This window comes from Bufo gargarizans, chromosome 1 (genome assembly GCF_014858855.1).
Source record: "Bufo gargarizans isolate SCDJY-AF-19 chromosome 1, ASM1485885v1, whole genome shotgun sequence".
NCBI lineage: Eukaryota > Metazoa > Chordata > Amphibia > Anura > Bufonidae > Bufo > Bufo gargarizans.
Window position 1 is genome coordinate 235,792,124 of NC_058080.1, and position 22,725 is coordinate 235,814,848.

At 46.7% G+C, this 22,725-nt stretch overlaps 1 protein-coding gene across 1 annotated transcript in view; it reads right to left on the reverse strand.

The window, feature by feature from the left end:
• Positions 1-22,725, reverse strand: part of LOC122924328 (serine/threonine-protein kinase Nek8-like) — a 126,398-nt gene that overhangs the window by 60,007 nt on the left and 43,666 nt on the right. Inside the window, exons 6-7 of the mRNA XM_044275307.1 lie at positions 5,181-5,260; positions 2,476-2,663 (exon numbers count right to left, since the gene is read on the reverse strand). Coding sequence (XP_044131242.1) covers positions 2,476-2,663; positions 5,181-5,260 — 268 coding nt within the window. The remainder of the gene's footprint in view (positions 1-2,475; positions 2,664-5,180; positions 5,261-22,725) is intronic.

The window sequence follows — 22,725 nt, forward strand, 5'->3', positions numbered from 1 at the left end:
CTGGTAAGTGACAGATCATTAAGCAATGCGCCGCACAGACCTGTCACTTACCAGTAGGAGGAGCTCCCGGCCGGTCACAGACAGCGCAGCAGGTAAGTATGATGCTTCTAATATTGCTAAGTAACCATGGCAACCAGGACTGGCCACCAATGATAATACAATAAAGGGAGGGAGGGGGGGCCGCACACTGGCCACCAATGATAATACAATAGAGGGAGGGAGGGGGGGCCGCACACTGGCCACTAATGATAATACAATAGAGGGAGGGAGGGGGGGGGGGGGGGGCGCACACTGGCCACCTATGATATTCAAACTGGGGAGGGAGGGGGGTCTGCCCTCTGCTGCCTGGCAGCCTCTGATCTCTTACAGGGGGCTATGATACGCACAATTAACCCATTCAGGTGCGGCACCTGAGGGGTTAATTGTGCTGATCACGGCCCCCTGTAAGAGATCGGGTGCTGCCAGGCAGCAGGGGGCAGTCATGTACACAGTTCGTAGTATATTCTAACTTGAAGCGCCCCCATCACCATGGGAACGCCTCTGTGTTAGAATATACTGTCGGATATGAGTTTTCATGATGTAACTCAAATCCGATGGTATATTCTAACATAGAAGCGTTCCCATGGTGATGGGGACGCTTCAAGTTAAAATATACCATCGGATTGGAGAAAACTCTGATCCGATGGTATAATAGGGACTCCTGACTTTACATTGAAAGTCAATGGGGGACGGATCCGTTTGCAATTGCACCATATTGTGTCAACGTCAAACAGATCCGTCCCCATTGACTTGCATTGTAAGTCAGGACGGATCCGTTTGGCTCCGCACGGCCAGGCGGACACCAAAACGACTTTTTCCTTCATGTCCGTGGATCCTCCAAAAATCAAGAAAGACCCACGGAAGGAAAAACGGACACGGATCACGGAACCCGTTTTTGCGGACCGCAAAAAAAACGGTCGTGTGCATGAGGCCTAAGGATGAGCGAACCTGAACTGCACAGTTGGGGTTCGTACCGAACTTTGCGAGTTCAGGTACCCGAACCCGGACTTTTTCACTGAAGTCCGGATTCGGGTGATTTTATTATTTTCCGTTATAACATGGTTATATCGGAAAATAATAGCATCCTTAAGACAGAATGCAAAAAAATATGGCCTTTTAGGGGTAAAAAAACAAAACAAAAACAACTCGCCTCATCCACCTGATCGCGCTGCAGCAGCTTCTTCTATCTTCACTGTACAGGACCTGCGATGTGCATGACATCACCGCGCTCTCCCACGTGGTGATGTCAGCACGCATATCGCGGGTCCTTTGGCAGATCCTGTTCAGTGAAGATACAAGAAGCTGCAGCAGCGCGATCAAGTGGTTCGGGTAAGGTGTTTTTTTAACCCCTAAATGGCCATATTGTTTTGCATTCTGTCTTAAGAATGCTATTATTTTCCGATATAACCATGATATAACGGAAAATAATAAGGTGAAGTTCAGGTCCCCATTGACTTCAATGAGGTTCGGGGTCAAGTTCGGGTCCCGAAACCGAACTTTGACCTGAAGTTCGGGCGAACCCGAACCTCCACAGGTTCGTTCATCCCTATTGAGGACCTATCCGGGGGAGAAGTTATCAATATCATAAAAATCTGAATATTCCTTTCAGGTGGCCATCATTTTGAAAATTGAACAAGCATTTCAAATCAGCTATTCACCCTGATCCCTTCATATACATGCATGCTCGGCTCAGCCGAGCATGCATATGTTCTCATTAAGAAGAGGGAAATAGATCACTAACAGACAGCTCTTATGGCGGTTTATATGCCGTGAAAACAAAGAATTGGGCTACTAAAATCCAACATGCCCAATACAACTTACAAACAGCATTACCCACTGAGAGAGAGTCGTGACACCCCCAAAATCATTAGATGGTTGGTGGGTTAGGCCGACATTCATCTAATGTGTTTGGGCAACTTTAATCTCTTCCATCCACCCCCTCTTCTGGCTAACGTGCTATCTATATGTTAGCAACAAAAAAAATGGGGCTGCATAGGAGCTGTATACACAAAACGGTAGGATATTTTTAACCAAGGTGAGTTGCTAGTACTTGAAACTTTTAGATGCACTGGAGCAAAAAAAAAAAAAAGGGAATATCTGAAAAAGTGCACTAAATTCACATGGGGTAAAGAAATCATACTCTTCTGTAGATCCTGGTAGTAGGTCACTTTCTCAACCATTTCATTCGGTCCATCTTCCCATCTAAACTTTTTTTGCCTTACTTTACCTTTCCACTTAGCTCTGTAGCCTTCATGTGCCTTGCTATAACTATAATACTTTCTCAACCATTTCATTCGGTCCATCTTCCCATCTAAACTTTCTTTGCCTTACTTTACCTTTCCACTTAGCTCTGCAGCCTTCATGTGCCTTGCTATAACTATAATACAAGTACAGGTCTCCGGTATGTAACATGGGTCAGAGTTCACTGGTGCTCACCTCCCACATGATAATCCTCCCAGACTTGGTGACTCCTGCTTTCTGGGTTCTGCCAGCTGACACCTGGACCACCTCTGTATTCAGCATTGGCAGACGGAGAGGTGTGGTGATCCCACTCCCCCAAGTGTACACAGAGGACAGAGGGGGAGGAATACCTGGCTTTGCAGGAGAATACCCCATGCGGCCACCTGATCAGAACAATGAACACAAACATGTCAATGAACTGAACTTCCGAATATTCTGCTCCAGCGCAACATGTCTTGGCAAAACCTAGTGATAACAAGAAAGAATTGAATGTGCTGCACAGATCTGCCTTTGGCTCAGTAATAGGCACCTGTCAGGTTAGATAAATGAGTGGCCAATGTGTAGCGGCAGAGACAACCGATAGCATGTTCATAGGAATGATAAATTATATCTAAGCAGCTTCAAGGAAACGTTACATAAATTCTGAGCATTTTCTTTAGAAGAATACAAGAAGGAAACAAGTACAGGCGGGTACATAACTAAATTATGGGCACCCACATAGTTATATTCCCTGGCTGAGACCGTCTAGAACAGTGTTTCCCAACCAGTGTGCCTCCAGCTGTTGCAAAACTACAACTCCCAGGATGCCCACACAGCCAAAGGCTGTCCGGGCATACTGGGAGTTGTAGTTTTGCAACAGCTGGAGGCACACTGGTTGGGAAACACTGGTCTAGAACATGTAAAACTCTAAGGCCTCATGCACACAGCCGTAGCCCGGCCGTGCCCGTATTGCGGCCCGCAAACAGCTTGAATGGGTCCGCAATCCGGAAGGACTGGTGCGGAATGGAGGCACGGAGCCCCACAGAAGCACCACGGAGTGCTTCAGTGGGGTTTCTGTCCGTGCCTCCGCACCGCAAAAAAGTAATGCATGCACTAAGTTTTTGCGGTGCGAACAGACCACGGACCCATTCAAGTTGATGGATGTTGCCCGCGCATTGGGGACCGCAAACTGTGGTCCCCAATGCATGGAATGGCCAAATCAACGGCCGTGTGCATGAGGCGTAACTCTGTTCAAGTCCCGAGAACCACCGATACCTTCAGTAACCTCATGCCATCAGTTTCTTTGCCATTCTGGAGACATTGGGCCAGATTTATCATGACTCTGACAGCTCACTCCACTTTCACATATGGCTAAAGTCAGTTTTAGCCAAGTCAGATTTATGATCGGCCCTTTAAGACTGTAATAAATGTGGTTTGACGGTAGCAGTTTATCCGTCAGTAAGCAGCTTTACAAAAGTCGCACATCTTTACGAATAAGTCGCACGTTTTTATGAAAAAGTCGCATGTTCTATTAAAAAGTCTCATAAGATAAGCATGGTCCTCACTGGAGTGAAATTGCGACTTTTTTGCGACTTTTTAAATAGTTCCAATAGTAAATCTGTCTAGAGATTCATTTACATAAGAAAACACGCCCACTTTCAGAAAACTGGCGAGCATAGTGCAGAGCAGAAAAAAGTCGCAAATTTTTGCGCAGTTTTAGCGATTGCGCAAAAATTTGCGACTTTTTCACTCCATTATTCTGACTTGAGCTAATGATAAACAATTTTTTTTTAATAGCCATCAATTATTTTCTTAATACATTTACAACACATTTTGGCAACATGTCAGAAATCTTTTTAGGCCCGGTTTCAGAAAATCCGCACCTGCCAAAGATCTGCACACAGAACAGCTTCATTGTAATTCAGTGCAGGATCAGCAGATAAAATGAACAGGGCCCTGGGCTTTTAACTAGTACCACGCTGGTTCATGTGGTTGGCAGATGACAACTTGTGGTCTACATTTATGTGGTCTTCTACACTAACTACACATGATGCTAAACTACAGATGTCATCAAATCGATAACTTTGCGGTACGAACAGTTACAGGCGCCGACTGAGCAGACAATTATTGGGAAAGGACCATTCCTTCCTGATAGTTGCCTGCCTGTCAGTGGAGGTGAAGAGCTGCATGTACATGAAGTGATCACCTCCACTGTATGAGGGCGATTGGTCTTTACAGCAATTGCTCATCCTCAGGGGTGTAGCTAAAGGCAAGAGTTCAGCCTGTGCCGCCTTTCCGTCAGTGCTTTGTGGCAGAGGTGCACCTAGCCTTTCTGCTGCCTGAGGCAAAAATTAAAACAACCCCCCCATAGCAAATTCTTGACCTAACCCCTTCCCTCCAGCCGGAGGAGATTAACTTGAAGATTCTGAACCCCAGTGCAAAATCTATACCAGGTCCCTCCCAGCATGCCCTTTCTATAATACTGTTGTCTTTGGGCCCCTCAGGCTCCAGGGCCCAGTAGTGACTGCTACCTCTGCACCCCCTATAGCTATTCCCCTGCTCATCCTCATACAGATTCATTGTTTTTGGGCAACAGATCGCTGTTTACACAGGGCAATCTGAATAATTCAGGTGTCCACATATATGATTATTTCACCCAATAAACACGCTCGTTCATCGAGTGATCGGCGTCAAGATGATCATCAGAAATGAGCATTTGTACTAACGTTCATTCCCAATAATCAGCTCGACAATTTGCTCATGTAAATCCGGCTCAACTCTCAGCCATTGTGTTCCCTCCACCAAGCATCTGAAGTACATCCGATCTGGCCAGCTGATTCTTTAACCAGATAACAAACCCATCTACATAATTATGAAATAAGCAATGTAATATAATGAAGATCAAGCTTGGAAATCCTCACCGCGGGATCTGGCGCTGGGGATCCGGCCAGCTGGCCGTCCACGAGTTACTGCAGGCATTGCTGCCAGAGGCTTCTCCACTCTACAGAGCAAAAAAAGGTCATTCATTAAGATTGCAAGACTTTAGAAAGAGCGACTGTGCAATGAATAATCAGTTGGCCCTGTAGAAACTGAATGTAAGGGTAGTAGTCAGGTAAGGCTACTTTCACACTAATGTTTTTTTGCGGATCCGTCATGGATCTGCAAAAACGCTTCCGTTACAATAATACAACTGCATGCATCCGTCTTGAACGGATCCGGTTGTATTATGTCTCCTATAGCCATGACGGATCCGTCTTGAACACCACTGAAAGTCAATGGGGGACGGATCAGTTTTCTATTGTGCCAGATTGTGTCAGAGGAAACGGATCCGTCCCCATTGACTTACATTGTGTGTCAGAACGGATCAGTTTGGCTCCACTTTGTCAGGCGGACACCAAAACGCTGCAGGCAGCGTTTTGGTGTCCGCCTCCAGAGCGGAATGGAGACTGAACGGAGGCAAACTGATGCATTCTGAGCGGATCCTTGTCTATTCAGGATGCATTAGGGCAAAACTGATCCGTTTTGGACCGCTTGTGAGAGCCCTGAACGGATCTCACAAACGGAAAGCCAAAACGCCAGTGTGAAAGTAGACTAACATGGGCCACCGATTCAGATCTCTGCTCTGTTGTACAGATTGATGGCAGTGTACACACCCGCACTTCCACTCCATGATCACTGAGCCCCTGCAGTGACGTGATGTTCTTGTACACGTCACCACTGAGGCCGGTGTTCTATCAAAAAACCTTACCTCGTTAAAAAACCTTACCCCTCGTGACTTCCGGGGGTGTGCGCCTCAACTTCCGGGGGTGTGCGCCTCAGCGCAAGCGCACTACCCTGGCACGGGTAAGGTAAAATTACAGGGAGCGCTAGGTTTTTTAACGAGGTAAGGTTTTTTGATAGAACACCGAACCATATGTGCACTCGCTCCCGTGATTCCCGGCCACCAGAAAGGCCAGCCGTTTTACTTGTAGTATGCAAGCGTGGCCACCGTTGCTGCATTGCAGTGCTGGCCGTAACCCCTAGAGACGGGCAGTGTATAAAAGCAGGAAAATAGGAGGTGATGGGTACCACAAGCATTAGAGGAAACTGATATACCTTAGTAAGTGATTTAAAATAACGTTATAGACAGACAACCCCTCTAATGTTTATGCTTTTCTGATTTTTAGGACTTTTTTTTATGCAAAGAAGTTATTACACATATATCGGTGACATCAGATCACTGGAAGGTATGCAACTGCCAGAATGTTCTGCGCAAGACATGATGTGCATAATGACAATTTCTGTACAGTGCTGCATAATAAGTTAGTGCTATATAAGAAACATGAATACGACACATATGCTCTCACATACTGTGCATGTAGGATGACTGTGGGTGGGATATTCATGGAGCATAAGCAAAATTGCTGCACTTGTGAACTGTTCTAGGGCAGCACTCATTAAAGTCTAAATACTGCATCAATTTTCTCCCCAATCAGTAGTAGTAGCGAAGATACAAAGCTCTGTAATATAATGCCTCTTTCTCCACCAGACTCCCTCCTCCTGCACTAATCACTCACCCTCAAATCATTGGTAAAATGTGTCCTCAAAAAAGGCAAAGAGGAAAATGTCATTTCAGCTTTGGGGCTCATGCACACGGCCGTACTGTGTTTTGCGGTCCGCAAATCAAGGATCCGCAAAACACGGATACTGACTGTGTGCATTTCGTGGAACGGAACATCTGGCCCCTAATAGAAAAGTCCTATCCTTGTACGTAATGTGGACAATAATAGGTCGTTTCAGTTTTTTGCGGCCCCCTTGAAATAAATGGCTCCGCATACGGGCGGCAAAAAGAAAACACGGAACGGACACAGACAAAAAATACTTTTGTGTGCATGAGCCCTTACTCAGACATCAGGCTACAGTTACTGCCCATATTATTCTATGGCTAGGGGAAAGGGAGGAGACAGCTGGTGTTTATGCTTCTAGTACTTTTTTACCTCGCCCCGATGCTGGAACATCAGCTTCATACAGCTTACAGCTCTGTACTGCCGTGTTGAGTCCTCCATGCTTCTGTGTGTGTAAGAGAAAGACAGAGGAGCAGGACCTCCGCTCCTCTACATGTGCTGTGTATGGGAGACATCATAGCGGCTAGTCTCCAGGGAAAACTAATAACTGGAACCTGATACTGCATAATATGCATTCATATGCAGTCATGTACTGGTTAAACAGTCTTATTCCTCATGTTGGCTTATTCTGAAAATTCTACCAAAACATCAGGTATAAAAAGTGTAGTTCGTAAAATATCTGTAGAACTGAACAAAATTTTAGGAAGTTGTTCAATCGTGGGGAATTCCTTTAAATAATCTCTGTGACTAGAACGGAGATTACCTTAGGGTAGGAGGATCTGTGGTCATAAATTCTGAACCCTTACTTTAGATAATAATGTCCATCATATAATAAATGCAGGCTGTTTAAGTAAATGTCATGTCACATCAGTCAGAAAAACGTAATGTTATGTAACCAGGTGGAGGATTTCTTACTAGGAAAAATCAGCACGACAGCTCTAATAGCCTTGGCATCAGAAGTTGTGAATCAGCGCCCACACAACTCACTCCCCACACACTAAATGGTGGGAGAATGCAATTAGAGTCTCAGTCAGATCGGGATTTTATGGAAACTTTTTCACTTCTATAAATGCTGAACTACATTATGAGCTGTCAGGGCACTCCAAGTAAGGGCTACACATCAAACAGTCTCTGATGGGTTTCATTGAGAAGGTAAAGGAACAGTTTGCAGATGCTGTGAGACTGAAAGCTTCAGAAGACAAACTATTGACAATTTTTAATAAAGACCAATTACAAAAACTTTAAGCCCAAGCTAAGTAGAATGTATTAATAAAAAATTCCCCAAAGGTCATCATCTCATATATATAAAAATGAGTTTCTGTCTGTCTGTCTAGACGTTCTTTATGCGCGACCAAACGACTGGACCGATCTTCACCAAATTTGGCACACCGGTACATCAGGTGTCCGGGAAGGTTTTAGACCGGGTCTCAGCTCTCTAGGACGTACCGTTCCTGAGATATTCCCAAAAAAATGAGCCCCCCAATACAAGCCTGCAAGTCTTTCTCTTCAAATACCAACTGCTATAAACACAGTTTTCCCATAACAACCCAGCTATTTTTCTTTACTGATTAAAGGGGCGGGCAATGTGTAGGTCACTGTTAAAGGGGCGGTCACTGTGAAAGTCACTGTTAAAAGGGCGGCCACTGTGAAAGTCACTTTTAAAGGGGCGGGCGCTATGAAGGTCCCTGTTAAAGGGGCGGTCACTTTGAAAGTCACTGTTAAAGAGGCAGTCACTGTTAAAGTGGCAGCCACTGTGAAAGTCACTGTTAAAGGGGCGGTCACTGTAAAAGTCACTGTTAAAGGGGCGGTCACTGTAATAGTCACTGTTAAAGGGGCGGTCACTATAATAGTCAATGTTAAAGGGGCGGTCACTGTAATAGTCAATGTTAAAGGGGCGCCACTGTTAACGGGGCGGTCACTGTGAAAGTCACTGTTAAAGGGGTAGTCACTGTGAAAGTCACTGTTAAAGGGGTGGCCACTGTGAAAGTCACTGTTAAAGGGGTGGCCACTGTGAAAGTCACTGTTAAAGGGGTGGCCACTGTGAAAGTCACTGTTAAAGGGGTGGCCACTGTGAAAGTCACTGTTAGGGGTGGCCACTGTGAAAGTCACTGTTAAAGGGGTGGCCACTGTGAAAGTCACTTTCGAAGGGGCGGCCACTGTAAAAGTCACTGTTAAAGGGGCGGCCAATGTAAAAGTCACTGTTAAAGGGGCGGTCACTGTAAAAGTCACTGTTAAAGGGATGGCCACTGTAAAATATCACTGTTAAAGGGGCGGTCACTGTTAAAGGGGTGGCACTGTAAAAGTCACTGTTAAAGGGACGGCCACTGTAAAATATCACTGTTAAAGGGGCGGTCACTGTTAAAGGGGCAGTCACTGTTAAAGGGGCAGTCACTGTTAAAGGGGCGGTCACTGTTAAAGTCACTGTTAAAGGGGCAGTCACTGTGAAAGTCAATGTTAAAGGGAAGATCACTGTGAAAGTCAATGTTTAGCCCCTTAAGGACTCAGCCCTATTTCACCTTAAAGGGAACCTGTCACTGGGATTTTGTGTATGGAGCTGAGGACATGGCTTGCTAGATGGCTGCTAGCACTTCCGCAATACCCTGTCCCCATAGCTCTGTGGGCTTTTATTGTGTAAAAAACACGATTTGATACATATGCAAATTAGTCTGAGACGAGTCCTGTACGTGAGATGAGTCAGGGACAGGACTCATCTCAGGCTAATTTGCATATATATCAAATCGTTGTTTTTTTACACAATAAAAGCACACAGAGCTATGGGGACTGGGTATTGCGGATGTACTAGCGGCCATCTAGCAACCCATGTCCTCAGCTCTATACACAAAATCCCGGTGACAGGTTCCCTTTAAGGACTTGGCCATTTTTTGCAAATCTGACCAGTGTCACTTTAAGTGCTGATAACTTTAAAACGCTTTGACTTATCCAGGCCGTTCTGAGATAGTTTTTTCGTTACATATTGTACTTCATGACACTGGTAAAATGAAGTAAAAAAAATTCATTTTTATTTATAAAAAAATACCAAATTTACCAAAAATTTGTTAAAAAATAGCAAATTTCCAATTTTCAATTTCTCTACTTCTATAATACATAGTGATACCTCCAAAAATTGTTATTACTTTACATTCCCCACATGTCTACTTCATGTTTGGATCATTTTGGGAATTATATTTTATTTTTTGGGGATGTTACAAGGCTTAGAAGTTTAGAAGCAAATCTTAGAAACCACCCAAAAATGACCCCATTCTATAAACTACACCCCTCAAGATATTCAAAACTGATTTTACAAACTTTGTTAACCCATTAGGTGTTCCACTAGAATTAATGGAAAATAGTTACAAAGCAAGGGTTAACAGCCAAACCAAACTCAATATTTATGGCCCTGATTCTGTAGTTTACAGAAACACCCCATATGTGGTCGTAAACCACTGTATAGGCACACGGCAGGGCGTAGAAGGAAAGGAATGCCATACGGTTTTTGGACTCAGATTTTGCTGGACTGTTTTTTTTGACACCATGTCCCATTTGAAGCCCCCCTGATGCACCCCTAGAGTAGAAACTCCATAAAAGTGACCCCATCTAAGAAACTACACCCCTCAAGATATTCAAATCTGATTTTACAAACATTGTTAACCCTTTAGGTGTTCCACAAGAATTAATAGAAAATAGAGATACAATTTCAAAATTTCACTTTTTTGGCAGATTTTATTTGCGGCGGTGATCGCAAATACACATGACATACTGGTACGTCATGGGTCCTTAAGGACTCGGGAAACATGCCGTACCGGTATGTCATAAGTCCTTAAGGGGTTAAGGGGAGGTCACTGTGAAAGTCACTGTTAAAGGGGCAGTCACTGTGTAAGTCATTGTTAATGGGGCAGTCACTGTTAAAGGGGCAGTCACTGTGAAAGTAATTATTAAAGGGGCGGCCACTGTTAAATGGGCGGTCACTGTGAAAGTCAATGTTAAAGGGGCGGTCACTGTGAAAGTTACTGTTAAAGGGGCAATCACTGTTAAAAGGGCAGTCATGGGCTATCATGGAGTGAGGACGCTCTCTGCTGCAGCTCCTCTACTATCCTGACCTTATCCTGGACATCTGCGGGATTTCTCGCTCCAGAACAGAGAGGTGCAGGCTGTGGGACCGTCTACACTGGTCTGGCTCCTTTTGGGACCCTCATCCTCAGTATCGGCAATTGTGTTCCAGTGCGGCCTACTACATACCTGGTGCCTGAGCCGCCGGTCGCCATCTTGGCGCCCGACTCTACTCACCTCCACCTGGTCCTCGGTGTGTGCGGGGTTTGGCCTGGGAGCTGTCTGGTGAGAGCCGATTCCTCCTGCTTTCTCCTCGCGGCCCTCCTGTGTCTCGGGCCGGCAGCGCTCATCTGTAGTGTGCGGCTGCACACACACCGCGGAGGGAGGAGGCGTCATCACTTGGGCCTTCTTCTGTGGGGAGGCCGGCGCTTCTTCATTGCGGCTCCCTGACCTGACGTCCTGCCGGCGCTAGGGCGGTGCGGCGGAGTGACAGTTTGCCCTGATATCTGGCCACCTGCTGGACTGGACCCGCTCTTGATGGTCTTCTGTCTCTTCCCCTGAAGATCCACGTGCCTGGATCAGGGTGCAGCTCCTCTTCAGGTGCTTGTAGCGCCTCCCTACAAATTTGGTGTCTGCTGCAGCCATCTCCTCCGCTGGGGTAAGAGTTACTGGTCCTCAGTGGTTTCCCCTGGACTATCTGTCTGCTCTGGTGTCCAGATGCTGCTCCTATATACATGGGCCGCAAAACAGTAGGTTCCGGTGGCCCAGTTCCCTCCAAATTGGTTGTCAACGCCATGAGTCAAACTGAAGATAAGGAGGTTGGTGACCCCTCTGATCCGGAAGCGGTAGATTTGAGTAAAATAATGTCAGCAATTACAAAATGCCAATCTGCGCTTACAGTCAAAATAGACCATCTGCAGTCTGACCTCACCTGTCTCAGGCATGACATTGATAAAATTTGTGAGAGGACCACTGAAGTGGAGAGAAGACTGGGAGAGGTGGAGGATGTAGCCCACTCAGGGGGGAAACCAGGTCAGGGCTCTACAGCAACAAGTAAAACTCCTGCAGGCGAAAGTTGATGATGCTGAAAACCGTAACAGGCGGAATAATATACGTATCATGGGCCTTCTGAGGAAGTTTTTGCAGAACAGCTTATCAAAGAATGTTTGGATCCCATTAGCCTTTCCACTACCTTTGTTGTTGAGAGAGCGCACAGGATACTTACTAAACCCCTACCGCCGGGGGCACCTGCATGCCCATTTATACTGAAAGTCCTAAATTACCGGGACCGTGATACTATTCTGGCGGCAGCTCGGCAGATACAGGAGATTAAGTTTGGGAACTCAAAGATCTCATTTTATCCGGATTTCTCTTTGGAGGTTCAAAAGCAAAGACGCCAGTTTACAGCTGTGAGGGCCCGCCTACGCGAGAAGGGCCTCCGTTATGCAATGTTGTACCCTGCACGTCTTCGGGTTTAAGATGGAGAGACTGCTAAGTTCTTTTCCACTCCGGAGGAGGCTGCGGACTGGCTCGACAGGAGAGGCTGAGTCTATGTGGGTCCCTAGGTCACAGGACCTCTTCATATTCCACGGATGTCCATTATATCTGCGGGGGCTGAAGTTGCACTGAACTTCTTCACTATCCCTGCATTGCTATGACCAACGTGTTAAAGTTGGGAACCGTTAACTTTTCCTGATCCCTTATCTGGCTGGATAGCTATTAGTCTTAGTTCGGGTTACTGGGCTCAGATAGGTTGGGTGGTCTGGGCAGGGAGGGGGGAGGTATCTACGGGATATGTTTCACCTGTTTCATATTTGTTTTATGTGTTGGTGTCTTGTCTTGTGGTGTGAGTGTGGGTGTGTCTGGCCTGGATGTCCTGGGATTTTTGCGACTTATGTGGTCGGCTTTGTAACATGAGGGCAACCTGTAATTTTATCTCCTGGAACGTCAGGGGGCTTAATGACAAAGTGAAAAGATCTCTTGTATTTAATTACTTGAAGAAATTCTCCCCGGATGTGGTTCTACTGCAGGAGACCTACTTGAAAGGCCAAAAGTTGCTGGCGTTGAAGTGTCCTTGGGTAGGATCATCATTTCACGCTGTATATAGTAACTACGCTAGGGGGGTCTCTGTGCTGGTGTCCAAATCAATCCCTTTTCAGTTGCACTCTGTGCAGACAGACTTGTCTGGGTGTTATGTAATTGTACACGCTGCTATACGGGGAAGGGACTACATAGTGGTAGACATATACACCCCCCCCTTCAAAGAGGAGTACTAGAAGACATAATGGGGAAAGTATCAACTTTACCGACTGACCCACTAATTATGATGGGAGATTATAATGCAGTGCTGGATCCAATTGCAGATAGACTTTGTCCTCAGGTCTCGCATAATAGGTCACTTGTAAATTGGGCTGATGCGCATGACCTGACTGAAGGCTGGAGATTTCTTCACCCACATGACCGTCAATACTCCTGTCACTCGGCTTCTTTTGATGCCTTGTCCCGTATAGATTTAGTGTTTGTTAATAGGGAGCTATTGCCGTAGCTGTCTAGGGTGGAATACCTCCCAAGGGGTATCTCGGACCATGCCCCGTTACTTGTGTATTTAACAATGCCGCTGGCTCCCCCGGATAGGCGGTGGCGTCTCAATGCTAGATGCTTGGAGGTCTTACCTGTGGCTTGTGCAGCTTTGGAGGGGGCAGCAGATTAGTGGGCTTCTAATGAGGGGTCAGCTAATCCTCCTATTGAATGGGAGGCTTTTAAAGCGGTGCAACTCGGTACTCTTATACATGCCATTGCATCGCATAGAAAATAATTAGTGAGTACTAGGACTAAACTAGAGGAAGAAGTACGGTAGCCAATATATATTCGGAACCCTGGCCCAGAATCTTGTGAGATGTGGGAGGAGGCCCAGAGGAGATATCACCTTCATTTATTGGAATATACTCAGAAGAAGCTACTGTATCAGAAACAAGTGGTGTTCTCGGAAGGGGACAAAAACGGGAGGGCTCTGGCGTATTTACCAAAAACTGAAAATCCTCAGACAGTGGTCTCCCTTATTACTAACACGGAGGGTGTCCAGTTTTCCCAGCCGGAGGATATTTGTGCTCTATTCGCCGGTTACTACTCTGACCTATATACCTCTAAAACACTGTATACAGCTAGTGACATTAAGGGGTTTCTGAAGAGCGTCCAGCTTACGCCTCTTTCCCACTCGGACAGATCCTTTCTGGACGCGCCCATTGAGGAGGGGGAAGTTAGGGCAGCAATAGATAGTATGATGGTTGGGAAGTCTCCTAGTCCGGATGGTTTCCCGTTAGAATAGTACAAGGCGGATGTGGATAGGCAAAGCAAGCGATTGTTGAAACTCTTCAACTATGCGTCTAAGTGTAACAGACTGCCCCTGTCATTCATGGAGGCGACCATTGTGGTTATTCACAAACCTGGGAAACCTCCTGACCAGTGCAGCTCCTATTCCCTTTTGAATGTGGATGCGAAAATCCTAGCTAAAATTCTCGCTAGACGACTCAGGGATGTAATCTTGTCTGTGATCGATCCCGACCGCAAGCCAGCGTATCATCGCAGACGGCCGGTGCGTTCCACGCTGGAGCGCAAGCCAGCGTATCGTCACAGGGAGCCGCTGCGGTCCAGGCTGTATTGTTACAGTACCCCCCCCCCTTTAAGGGACCCCTCCAGGGTACCCCGCTAGGAGAGGGTCGGTTGGGAAATCTTCTATGGAACAATCTTTGGAGTCTGGGAGCATGAACGTTTTGCACATCTTCCCAAGAGTCATCCTGGGGACCATACCCCTTCCATCTAACGAGATACTGGATCTTCCCCCGTCTTCTTCTGGAATCAATGAGCTGCTCAACTTCAAATTCTTCTTCTCCTTGGACCTCTATCGGAGGCAAGGGTCGAGGGTCATTTGATGGGAACGGTCTAGGTCTAAACGGCTTCAGTAGTGACACGTGGAATGTGGGGTGTACCTGTAATCGAGGAGGAAGGGTGAGTCTCACCGTGTTGGGGTTAATAATCCTTTCTATCGGAAAAGGACCCAGGAATTGTCTTCCCAATTTCTTGGAAGGTACCCCCAACCGAAGGTTTTTTTGTTGATAACCAAACCGAGTCCCCGACCTGGTAGGGAGGACTTTCTCTCCTACGACGGTTGTAGTAACGCTTCTGTCTTTCTTTTGCCCGTTGAAGGTTGTCTTTTAGTGTCTTAAGGGTAGTTTGCAAAGTGGTCAGATAATCGTCTGTGGCTGGAACGTTTGTGGGAAGGCTGGTTTGAGGAAGAGACCTAGGGTGAAATCCGTAATTAGCAAAGAATGGAGTATGTAATGTGGAGGAATTCGTAGAATTATTATAGGCGAATTCAGCGAGAGGAAGTAGGCCCTCCCAGTCATCCTGGAGAAATGAGCAGTGACATCTGAGAAACTGTTCCAGACACTGATTCACCCTTTCAGTCTGCCCATTAGTTTGGGGGTGATAGGCGGTAGACATTCTGTGGGCGATTTGAAGTCTGGAACAAAGTGCTCTCCAGAATTTGGATACGAATTGCGAACCCCTGTCTGATATGACCTGGCTAGGAATTCCATGTAACTTAATAATATTAGACAGGAATACCACGGCCGTGTCCTTGGAGGAGGGTAACTTCTTGAGGGGCACGAAGTGTGCCATTTTAGTCAGCAAATCCACTACCACCATGATGGTGTTGTTTCCTCTGGAAAGGGGAAGTTCAACTATGAAGTCCATCGAGACCCATTCCCAGGGTCTGTTGGCGAGGGGAAGACTCATTAGGAGACCATAAGGTCAGTTCCTGTCAGTTTTACATGAGGCACAGGTCTCGCACGTGGAAACGTATTCCTCAATTTGTTTGGTCATCTTTGGCCACCAGAAGTTCCTGCGTATCAGAGTTGTGGTTTTAGCAATGCCGGGATGTCCCGCGAGGGGTAAATCATGGCAAAGTTTGATCACCTGATTGGTGAGGGAGGGTGGTATATACAGTTGGCTGTCCTTGTAAAGGAGACCCTGTTGATTCTGCGAAAGACCAGGGGGGGTATTAGCATGGTCATTAATTAGAGCATCCTTGAGCTGGGTTTCCAACGTTATGGTGGCAAGGACGAGTTTCTTCGGTGGAATGATCCATGTGGGGGCCGTGTCTGAGGTGCGAATTTCAGCCAGTCGTGACAAGGCGTCGGCCTTCCCATTTTTTGAGCCTGGTCGGTATGTAATTTGGAAGTTAAACCTGTCAAAAAAAAAACTCCACCGTACTTGACGGCCTGATAATGTTTTATTGGTTTTCAGGTATTGTAGATTACGGTGATCCGTATAAATTGTGATGGGGTGTATTGATCCTTCAAGTAAATGCCTCCAATTTTCCAGGGAGCATTTTATGGCGAGGAGTTCCTTTTCGCCTATGGGGTAATTGAATTTGGCGGTATTTAGCGTCCGGGAGTAGAACCCGATAGGATGTAACGGAGTTGAAAAAGAGCTTCGCTGGGACAGAACAGCTCCTATGGCTGCCTGGGATGCGTCTACTTCCAGCACGTAGTGATGGTTCGGATTTGGGAGAGTCAGTATCGGTGCCGTAGTGAACATGTTCTTTAATAACTCAAACGCTGATTGGGCGTCCTTGGACCAAACGAACTTCGTGTTGACACTAGTTAAACTAGTTAGTGGCTTAGTGGTAGCGGAGAAATCCTTAATAAATTTCCTATAGAAGTTTGAGAACCCCAGGAACCGTTGAAGAGCTTTCCTGGAATCCGGAATCGGCCAATTTTGGATGCAAGTGATTTTTGAGGGATCCATCTGGATACATTTGAGTGAAATTATGTATCCGAGGAAGGGAAGAGAGGTAGTCTCGAATACACATTTTTCCTGTTTGATGTATAAACGATGAACACTTAACCGTGCGAGAACCCAACGGACATGTTTCCTGTGATCGTGTAAGTTATCGGAATACACTAGTATATCATCAAGATAGATGATTACACATACGTCCAGTAGATCCCTAAAGATGTCGTTAATAAAATTTTGGAATGTGGCAGGTGCGTTGCACAACCCGAAGGGCATCACTGTATACTCGAAGAGTCCATACCGAGTGCGGAAAGCTGTCTTCCATTCATCCCCTTTTCTGATCCTAATTAAGTTGTATGCGCCTCTCAAATCCAGCTTGGTGTAGATTGTTGCTGTTTGTAATCTTTCTACGAGTTCGGATATTAGCGGCAAGGGGTACCGATTTTTGATTGTTACTTTGTTCAAGGCTCTGTAATCTATAATGGGCCTTAAGCTTGAATCTTTGTTTCTCACGAAGAACATCCCTGCTGCTGCCGGGGAGGTTGAAGGCTGAATAAAACCTTTTCGTAAGTTCTCTTCTAGGTACTGTTTGAGGTGAACAAGTTCTGGTTGTGCCAATGGATAAATTCTACCCGTGGGTATCTCACTACCCGGCAGCAAGTCTATGGGGCAATCGTAAGATCTATGGGGCGGAAGAGATTCCGCCTTCTTTGCGCTGAACACCTCAGCAAAGTCTGCGTATTGGCTGGGGACCTGGTTCACTCCCACGTGCATGAGAGATTTGAGGGGAAAACAGGTCTCCATACAATAAGGTGACGTGAACTGAACTCTCCCCTGTTTCCATAGGAGGGTTGGCTGGTGTATTTGCAACCATGGCAACCCAAGAATCACGGGGAACAATGGAGAGTGTATGATATCAAGGGATAAGAATTCTGTGTGGTTATTTTCACATGTCACCATGAGGGGTTGAGTCTGACTGTGGATAGAACTAGAAGTGGTACCGTCAATGAAACTCACGGATATCGGAACGTTTTTTCTCATGTGGGGAATTTTATTTCGCTCAACCAGATGCGTGTCGATAAAATTCCCCGAAGCTCCCGTGTCCACCATGGCTTCAACGGTAATCCGGTTTTGGTCCCACTGTAAGGTGAGAGACGTGTAAATGTAACCACCAGTACTATTTTTTGTACTGCCTATGGTACAAGACGTGCCGCTCTTACCTTCGCACTTCTTACGTATCGCGGGACATCCGTCAACGGTATGGTCAGCAGACGCACAGTATAGACAGAGCTTGAGGTTACGTCTCCGGGCTTTCTCTCTTTCGGTCAGAGGTCCTCGGATCGCCCCAATCTCCATCATCTCTACAGCAGGACCCTGGCAGAACGGTCTTGGGTTGGGTGTGAAGCCTGAGACTCTCTCGGCTCTGCGTTCCCTCAGCCGTCTGTCAATGGTGGTGGCCTTCTGCATCAAGGCATTAAGTGTAAGTGGTAATTCTCCTCGGGCTAATTCGTCCTTCAGGGCCTCAGAAAGACCTAGGCGGAACTGATTCCTAAGAGTGATATCATTCCATTTAGTCTCCCGGGCCCAGCGAGTGTATTCCGCAATAAAGTCCTCTACAGGTCGTTTCCCTTGTTTAAGGCTGCGTATAGCGGTCTCAGCGGTCAGCTGTTTACTATGGTCCTCGTAGAGAAGGGCCATTTTTTCAAGGAACAGAGGAAAGGATTCCAGGACTGGGTCTTCTTTTTCTAAATAAGTATTGGCCCATGCTCTGGGCTCCCCCCTGAGGTATGAGATCATGGTAAGTACTTTTGATCTGTCAGTTGGGTAAGTCCGGAGCTGCATCTCAAACATTAATTTGCATGCGTTCAGGAAATCCCTGAACTGCCTTCGGTCACCCGAGAATAACTCAGGTGGGCTTACTTTGGGTTCAGGTCCATCACGGTGGTGTCCTGGCCCCTGAGTGACAAGTTGCCGTAGTGCCTGGTTTTCTAGCTGGAGATGTTGTACAGTCACATTGAGGGTCTCCACCCTCTTAGTGAGGGTGACGAGGTGACCTGCAACCTCCGCTGGATCCATCTGGGTTCCACTAATATGTAACGCACCTAGTTGATCAGTTAGGATCTCAACTGCGGAAGCAATGGACATCCACTATTATCCCACCACCCTTGTGTTTGGCTGTGGGATTCGCGGTTACTCAGTATGTACCCCAGGCGTCACTCAGTCTTAGGCGGAGAGTTTGGGGTAACAAAATCATTTACCGCTATCCATCTAATTAGTTTTACTGATGGTAAGGAGGGACTCCCAGAATTACAGGAGTCACAAGTTAGTATAAGCTTGTGCAACGTTCAGAGTTAGCATCTAGTATGCAATAGCTTCAGAGTTAGTATATAGCATGTCCTCAGTTTAGCATATAGTATGCCATAGGTTCAGAGTTAGTATAGCATGTCCATAGTTTAGTATACACTATGCAGTAGGTTCAGAGTTAGTATAGCATGTCCACAGTTTGATATACTATGCAGTAGGTTCAGAGTTTGTATAGCATGTCCACAGTTTGGTATATACTATGCAGTAGGTTCAGAGTTTGTATAGTATGTCCACAGTTTGGTATATACTATGCAGTAGGTTCAGAGTTTGTATAGCATGTCCACAGTTTGGTATACACTATGCAGTAGGTTCAGAGTTAGTACAGCATGTCCACAGTTTGGTATATACTATGCAGTAGGTTCAGAGTTTGTATAGTATGTCCACAGTTTGGTATATACTATGCAGTAAGTTCAGAGTTAGTATAGCATGTCCGCAGTTTGGTATATACTATGCAGTAGGTTCAGAGTTAGTATAGCATGTCCACAGTTTAGTATACACTATGTAGTAGGTTCAGAGTTTGTATAGCATCTCCACAGTTTAGTATATACTATGCAGTAGGTTCACTCTGAGTTCCAGGACATTAATCAGAGCAGGTAACAGGCATATACTTGCGGTTAGTTGGTCCTGGCTAGAAAGCCAGTGGCAAGAAGGTAGACAGTCCTTCACGACGTAGTTAGGCATCCAGGTTTGGATATGTGGACAGAGTCCTCAGATACAATGGAGCTAGCAGGGTGCGCACTCCATTAGTGGAACACCCTGCTTAGCACCTGTCTTCAATTTAAGGGCTGAATGGTAAGTGGGCGGAGTCACAGAAGACCCTGCGGCCACTGCGTTCCACGCTGGAGCGCAAGCCAGTGTAACAACACAGGCGGTCGCTGCGTTCCACGCTGGAACGCAAGCCAGCGTATCATCGCAGACGGCCGATGCGTTCCACGCTGGAGTGCAAGCCAGCGTATCGTCACAGGGAGCCGCTGCGGTCCAGGCTGTATTGTTACAAGCGGATCCGTCCAGACTTTTACATTGAAAGTCAATGGGGGACGGATCCGCTTGAAGATTGAGCCATATTGTGGCATCTTCAAACGGATCCGTCCCCATTGACTTACATTGTAAGTCTGGACGGATCCCCACGCCTCCGCACGGCCAGGCGGACACCCGAACGCTGCAAGCAGCGTTCAGGTGTCCGCCTGCTGAGCGGAGCGGAGGCTGAACGCCGCCAGACTGATGCAGTCTGAGCGGATCCGCATCCATTCAGACTGCATCAGGGCTGGACGGAAGCGTTCGGGTCCGCTCGTGAGCCCCTTCAAACGGAGCTCACGAGCGGACAGCCGAACGCTAGTGTGAAACTAGCCTTAATGGGGCGGCCACTGTGAAAGTCACTGTTAAAGGGCCGGTCACTGTGAAAGTCACTGTTAAAGGGCCGGTCACTGTGAAAGTCACTGTTAAAGGGCCGGTCACTGTGAAAGTCACTGTTAAAGGGCCGGTCAGTGTGAAAGTCACTGTTAAAGGGCAGGTCACTGTGAAAGTCACTTTTAAAGGGGCGGGCACTGTCCCCCCCGTATCGGCGATCGAAGAAAACCGCAGGTCAATTCAGACCTGCGGTTTTCTGCGTTTCCGGTCCATTCGGGTGTCCTGTGACCCGATGAACCGGAAAAAGACTGCGATCGGTGGCGTAATTATACACCACCAATCGCAGTCCGAGGATTTGGAGAGGCGGTGCTGGCCCTGGTGCTGATGCCTGCTGTTCAGGGTGCTGATTGGTGCAGGGGAGAGAGGCGCGAGATTCAAACTTCCTGCGCTCCTCTCTCCCCTCCTCTTCCTGTCCAGCACCCTGACCGTGCAGCATCGTCCAGCACCAGCTCCTGTGTCCCCCTAATCGCCATCCATCACCCTCCAGCACCCATCGCCACCCAGGTAGGTTAGGGTCAGTGAGGGAGAGGCCCTGTTAGGCAGGGAAAGAAGGGAAAAGTAAGTTAGGAAAAAAAAAGAAAAAGTACTTTTATTCCAAACTTCCATCTATCCATCTAACCCTACCCCAGACCTCCCCCCTGCCACTTGCCCCCCCCCCCCCCCCACCAGCCCCACCTGTTGCTGGTCAGGTATAAGGACAAGAGGGATGTCCTTATGCTGTCCACAATCCACGGTAACAGCACCACCCCAGTCTCTGTGCGAGGTACCACGGCAATGGTCCTCAAGCCCGATTGTATCGTTGACTACAATCGGTATATGGGAGGAGTTGATCTCTCTGATCAAGTCCTCACGCCATGCGCAAAACCCGGGCATGGTACAAAAAAGTTGCGGTCTACTTGGTGCAGGTTGCCATGTACAACTCTTTTGTACTATCCCGAAGCGCTGGCAGCACAGGGACATTCCTCCAATTCTATGAGGCAGTCCTCAAGGACCTGATCTTTTCGGACCGGGAAAGAGCAGGCCGGAGTACCTCGGGAACTGGAGGCGCCCGGATCGTCCCTGGCCAACACTTTCCAGGTGTGGTCCCCCATACTGGAAAGAAGGGACGAACCCAAAAAAAGTGCAGAGTGTGTCACAAGAGGGGGATACGGAAGGACACCACTACTCAATGTGACACGTGCCCCTATCAGCCGGGCCTCTGCATTATCGATTGCTTCAGGGAGTATCACACTTCCATGGAGTACAAAATTTTTATAATCCCCAACAGTCCATTAGAGAACATAAAACACTATGGCTCTCAGACTTTGGAGACACGGAAACAATTTTTCTTTCCCCCAAAAATATTAGTTTTAGTGCAGGCATCCTCAAACTGCGGCCCTCCAGATGTTGTAAAACTATAACTCCCAGCATGCCCAGACAACCTACAGCCATCAGCAGGGCATGGTGGGAATTGTAGTTTTACAACATCTGGAGGGCCGCAGTTTTAGGATGCCTGCTTAGTGTCTCCAAAGTCTGAGAGCCATACATATTGGGCATCGTCGCGTGCGTAAAAGTCGTCACTATAAAAATAACTTTTCACCAAACGCCTCGGATGAACGGTGTTAAAAATATAAAATAAAAACTGTGCCAAAACACCAATTTTTGGGCAAAATTTCAATTTGAATAAATTTTGCCGGTAATAAAGCAAGGGTTAACAGCCAAACAAAACTAAATATTTATTGCCCCGATTCTGTCGTTTGCAGAAACTCCCCATATGTGGTCGTAAATGGCTATATAGAAGCCCCCCCTGATGTAGCCTAGACTAGAAACTCCAAAAAAGTGACCCCATCTAAGAAACTACACCCCTCAAGGTATTCAAAAGTTACTTTACAAACTATGTTAACCCTTTAGGTGTTCCACAAAACTAAATAGTGAATGTAGAAACAATTTTAGAATTACATTTTTTTGTTACATTGCCTCAAAAAAGAGTAATATAGAGCAACCAAAAATCAAATTTACCCCAAAAATAGTCCCAAAACAACAACCACCTTATCCCGTAGTTTCCTAGATGGGGTCACTTTTATGGAGTTTCTACTCTAGGGGTGCATCAGGGGGCTTGAAAGGGTACATGGTGTAAATAAACCAGTCCAGCAAAATCTGCCTTCCAAAAACCATATGACGTTCCCCTTCTTCTATGTCCTGCCGTTTAGCCAAATAGTAGTTTACGACCACATATGGGGTGTTTCTGCAAACTACAGAATCAGGGCAA